Source organism: Patagioenas fasciata, chromosome 1, assembly GCF_037038585.1.
Source record: "Patagioenas fasciata isolate bPatFas1 chromosome 1, bPatFas1.hap1, whole genome shotgun sequence".
Classification (NCBI taxonomy): Eukaryota; Metazoa; Chordata; class Aves; order Columbiformes; family Columbidae; genus Patagioenas; species Patagioenas fasciata.
This window is the reverse complement of record NC_092520.1, coordinates 176432208-176437389: the sequence shown is the minus strand read 5'-3', so window position 1 is coordinate 176437389 and position 5182 is coordinate 176432208. Positions and strand designations below refer to the sequence as shown.

The 5182-nt window shown below is 48.0% G+C and overlaps 1 protein-coding gene across 1 annotated transcript; it reads left to right on the top strand.

Annotated features, from left to right (window-relative positions):
* The first annotated feature begins 25 nt into the window (after window positions 1–25).
* Window positions 26–4156, top strand: POLR2F (RNA polymerase II, I and III subunit F). Its single transcript, XM_065842750.2, has 5 exons — window positions 26–113; window positions 265–334; window positions 502–632; window positions 2211–2282; window positions 3963–4156. The coding sequence occupies exons 1-5, from the start codon at window positions 94–96 to the stop codon at window positions 4051–4053; spliced, it is 384 nt and encodes a 127-aa protein (XP_065698822.1). The 5' UTR covers window positions 26–93; the 3' UTR covers window positions 4054–4156.
* The last annotated feature ends 1026 nt before the right edge of the window (window positions 4157–5182 follow it).

Genomic DNA, 5182 nt, shown 5'->3' with positions numbered 1-5182 from the left:
AACGACGCCGCACGGGCACTTCCGCTAGCGTCACGTCGAGCACTCGGAAGTGGCTCTTACTTCCGCCGGGCAGGAAGGCGGTGAGGGAGCAACATGTCTGACAACGAGGACAAGTGAGAGCGGGGTCGGCCGGGGGTGGGAGGGGAACGGAACTCAGGCGAGGCGGCGGCGTCGCTGCACCGCGCTCCGCGTCGGGTCGTGGCGGGGGAGCCCGTGATGGAGGCGGCGGGGCCTGCTTGCTCAACGTGCGTGTCTCTCCCGCAGCTTTGACGGGGACGATTTCGACGATGTGGAGGAGGATGAGGGGCTGGAGGATCTGGAGAACGCGGAGGAGGTGCGTACTCTGCGCGCCGCCCTGCCAGCCGGCCCGGGCAGGCTCTGCCGGTACCGCGGGCCTGAGTCGCGGCCTGGCTCGGTGGTCGCTGGGGCTGAGGAGGCCTCGGGGGGGCCTGGGTGGTGGGCTCGGCTGAGCTGCAGCGCTTGGCTGGTTGGTTTCCCCAGGAGGGACAGGAGAACGTGGAAATCCTCCCCTCGGGAGAGCGGCAGCAGGCGAACCAGAAGCGAATCACCACCCCCTACATGACCAAGTATGAGCGAGCCAGAGTCCTGGGCACTCGTGCCCTCCAGATCGCGTGAGTATTTCACTCTGTATCTCAAGTCTTGCCACAGCTTCTCCCTTCTCAATGAAAGCTTATTTCCTTCTCGCTTAAAAACTCCTGAATCTCATATGATCCCTTATGTGACTGCCAAGCTTGCGGGTCACCATCTTGGTCAACACTGAAGCACAAGACTGGGAAGCCTTTAGTTGCATGTGAAGTCTGTGTATTTCTCCTTGGCTGAAACTGGTACTTGTGCCTAGAGAGGACGCCATTCAGTAGCTGCAATGAACTTTCCAAGTCACAGACAAAATGAATAGGGAAGGTGACAAGCTGATCCTGGTTTCTGTATTTCATAAGGCAGACCATGTGGGCAGGAGAGCTCAGAACTGGCTTGCAAAAGCCAATGTTGAAGGGAAGAATGCTCCAAAACGTCTTCAGTTGATACTGTAGGAGTTGGGAGTGGAGTAAACAGCCTGAAATCTGTTCTAAGTGCAGTTGCTGTAAGGTTTTTAAAAAGTATTTGAAATAGTAAGGCCTCATTTATAATAAGTAATAACATTTAAGTTCTTTTTTTGAGTGCTGTTAAGGCTGACTGCTCTCAACTTCATTTACTTGTCTAGCCTTGTTTTAATAACACGTATCAAAAAGTTTTGCGCTTTTTGAAAAAACTACCTTATGAGTGAGATTGTTAGGCCATGGCAAGGTTTGTCTGAAAGCCTGTCTCTGAGTTTCTTATTTGTTATATCCACCTTGAAAATTATGCTTTTCACCTACATTGTTAGAAACTCATAGGTGGTGATCAGATCCTTCCTTAATCATCACTTTTCCCAGCTGTTCTTTGCAGAGTCTTCACTCTGTGAAACTCTTTTGTGCATGTTCTTTCAACTGGTGGAAGGCCAAAAGTAATGGAGGAGATGAGATGGGTCCATGCTGGGCCTTTAATCCAGAACTCTGGCGCCTGGTTCTGCTTCACCTACATGTTCTGCCTTCAGTGCTGAGCCTTGGCCAGCAGCAGCCCCCAGTGGCCTTATCCACACATAACGTGAACTGTCTTTGCTGCTGCTGTCTGATGGATGGATGTTGTCACCCATGTTTGCTCTGCTGTTATAACACCCTGCAAAATGCTTAGATTTCTCGTCCTACAGGCGGAGTGCGTGGTAAATCCAGCCCCTCGCTTCCCTCCAAACAAAGCCTGGAAAGTGTGAGCAAACCAGAATGTGAGAGGTGTGCTGGAGTTGTAGGAGGCATGCTCCTTGTACAGTGTTTCCACCCTCTTAGGTGGATTAATTTTAGAACCACTCTTATCCTCACATTTAAGTACAGCAGAGGGTGACTAGAAAGGTGTGGATCTGACCAGCCCTTGAGCACCAGCTGCTCAGCAGAGGCTGAGGGTTGGGACAAGAAGAGCATTCAAGTAAAAGCTCAGTCCATAATCATGTGGGGGAATTTCCTTCCTGAAGCGCATAAGAGAGCAAATCAGACTTGCCAAGGTCGTGTCCCACCTTCCCTCTTTGCTGACCACTGTCCAGGTGATAGACATAAGCATGTGCTCAGGTGTCCCTCTTCCCTCTCGGTGCCTTTGCTCAAGTGGTTGTTGATGTTCTGTCCCAGGATGTGTGCCCCTGTGATGGTGGAGCTGGAAGGAGAGACAGACCCCTTGCTGATTGCCATGAAAGAGCTCAAGTAAGTCCCAGATTTTGGCATCTTGATTTCCATATAGCCAGCAGTCTTCTCCTTGTCCCAGCACTTGGCAACTTATTCCAAGAGAACCTCGTCTTCACCTGTTAACAGTGAGCACTACAATTACCTTCCCCTTTTTCATCTCTGGACTTCTCCACAGCTGCTCTCGTCCATCCTAGTTGCTTGTGCAAAGTACTGATGATTAGGGGTGCTCTGACTTCTTTTACTTCAGGGTCCAAGTGTTCTTTATATTGAGAACCCAAGGTCCTCATCTTTCTGTAACTGATTTAATTCCCTGAATGGAACTGATTTGAAGCAGCTGTCTGAACAGACCTGTGTTCAAGTGAAGTGTGGGCAAAACATAAAATAAGGGTCAGGCTGGTGGTGTGGAGACCCTGTTAAGGATGTTCTTATCCCACACGTGTCTTATTTTGCTTGCAGGGGGGTACATTCCCTGTATACAGAAAGATAAATAAATCCTTTCAACTGTAGCAGAGGCAGCTTTCAGATGACCACTTACAGTCCCACCTTCCCACAGCCGAGCTCCCTGCTGGCCCACAGTTTGCTAGTGTGGTTGGTGACCTGGATCACAGGCAGGTATTTCTCCAAATGGAGAAGTTGGACTCCATTACTGATTAAGTCCCATTTCCTGAATGGAGTTGTCTCTCTGCTCCCTCAGTTTCTCTGTGCACTGCGGTTGCTCTTGTAGATTTTGTATCTATTACAACTCACTTTATCAAAAGCTCCCCAGGTCATGTTCTTGTCATATCTCCAAGCTCAGACCGAGTTGCTTCTGGTTACTGAGCATAAGCTCTAGAAAGTAAGTCAGGGTGTGACAAAGTAAAGTGGCATCCTGTTCTGTGCCAAAACTCAGTTATAATTCTTGGCACGAGGGAGCTACTTTGGTACTGGAAAAACAACAGCCCTGCACGTGATCATTAAAGTTGTATTGCTTTTCAAGTCTGATACAGTGGAAACCTGATGCCCTGGGTAGATGCCAGGCTGTCTGCTTACATTCTGCTGACTTAAATCTACTTCCATTAAGTTAAATTGTGTTCAGCATTTTCTTGCTTTCTCATTGGAAGCAGTGTTAGCAGATGCTGTGCTGCACCCCAGCCGTACCAGGTTCTGGTCCCTGAATAGTCCCTATTTCATGTGTTCTTCTTAAAATGCAACTGATGCTTTCAAGGTGCAAAATACTCTGTAAATATTGGTTTGTTGTGAAGGTTCTCAGAATTCTGCTACTTTTGAGGCATCTTGTGGAGAAAAATTTCCCACAAATAGAAAGTGGATTTGTTTCTGAAGTCCCTTGATTTTTTTTTTAAATTTAATTTTATTTTTTGTTGTTGTTTTTTTTTTTTTTCTCCCCATGTATCTGTGTTAGATGCTTGGTGGTGTCTCATAGTGGGTTGAGATCACAGGGCTTGATTCTGCAGTGGCACCATAGGGCTGACCTGTGGGTCTTCAGTTGTTTCAAGTCTAAGGGTGCTCAGTGCTTTGCACCTACGAAAGAGAGAAGGTTGTTGGGGCTTCCGTCTACTGTGGAACACCAAATCACTGGTGCCACACAGATCTCTCAGTTAAACGTGATGAGCTTACTGAAGCCACTAAGCACCTCAATTCTGCTGAAATGGTAGAGTGAAGGCTCTGGCATTTCTGTTCACCTCTCTGTCCTCCCTTCAGAGCACGCAAGATCCCCATAATCATCCGTCGTTACCTACCAGATGGAAGCTATGAAGACTGGGGTGTGGATGAGTTAATTATCACAGACTGATCAGCCTTCAGCCATTGGTTTGGTTCTTTCCTTCTCCAGAGATGTTTCTATTTTTGTTTATATCTGTGTAAATAAATTATAAACCTCCCCATTTTAAGTTAAATGTGTTTGTTGTTTTTTTTTTTTCTCTCACCTTCTCTTTCATCTCAGTCCTACATGCCCAAGAGAAGACTTTCTTACTTCTCTTTACCAGCTTGGTCATTATTCTTTCTGTGTCATTGGTTGTATTAGTAAGGCTAGGGAGCCAAGTGCTGTGCTTTTTTTGCAACTTATTTTTTCACCGGTGAAGGCCCTACCTTTTAGCTTTGCTAAAACCTGAAGTAACTACTTCCTTCTCCAGCACTGCTCCTCCCTGGTTATAGGGCTGATAGCCAATTAACTCCTGCTGTATGAAAGTGCTCCTGCAGGTATTTTGGCTTCAGACTCCAGCCCTCCACCTGTGTTCCTTTTTAAAACGGGAGTGCTGAGACACCCTCCCTTGCTTCCCCCCAGACAGTTGGACCTTTGTGCCCTGAGCAGGTTGCTGTGGAAACCCCCAATTTCCTCTCTGGCTGGGGCTGGCTCTGAGGCTTCTCAGGAGTATCGTAGAGCAGCTCTCATCAAATCACCTATTGTTTCTCTGCTCCTGCTGCTTATCAGAAGTGGGGATCCCCTTTCAGTGGTGCTGCCCCAGCTGGAAGCGCAGTTGCCACTCGCGGTCCCACCAGCTCAGCGGTTGTAGGTTGTTGCTGTGTGTCCTCCTTGTATGGCTGTTCTCTGACATGTGGTGGAACTGGTGGTCCTGGGGGTGTGGGTGCTCTCCAGCCATCTCAGTTTTACATATACTGCTGGTTCTTTTGGTGGCATGACAGTAGTTAAATCCTGGAGTTCTTTTAAGCTGTAGAGTGATGAGAGATCAGGCATTTGTCCCTTTCAGGTACCTGCACTCTCACCTCTGATGTGCATAGAGGTTAAATGCTCAAGTCAAGAGCTGGGTGGATGCATTGCAATCTGCAAGGGCTTCCAGCTGGACACTGCCTACTATTCGTTTCTGATCTGTGTGCTCCAAGGTTCTGGCTCTGGATGAGGAAGATCTGAGCTCTTGGGCAGAACACACTGAGTCTTTCTCAATTATCTTATTAAAAAGTGC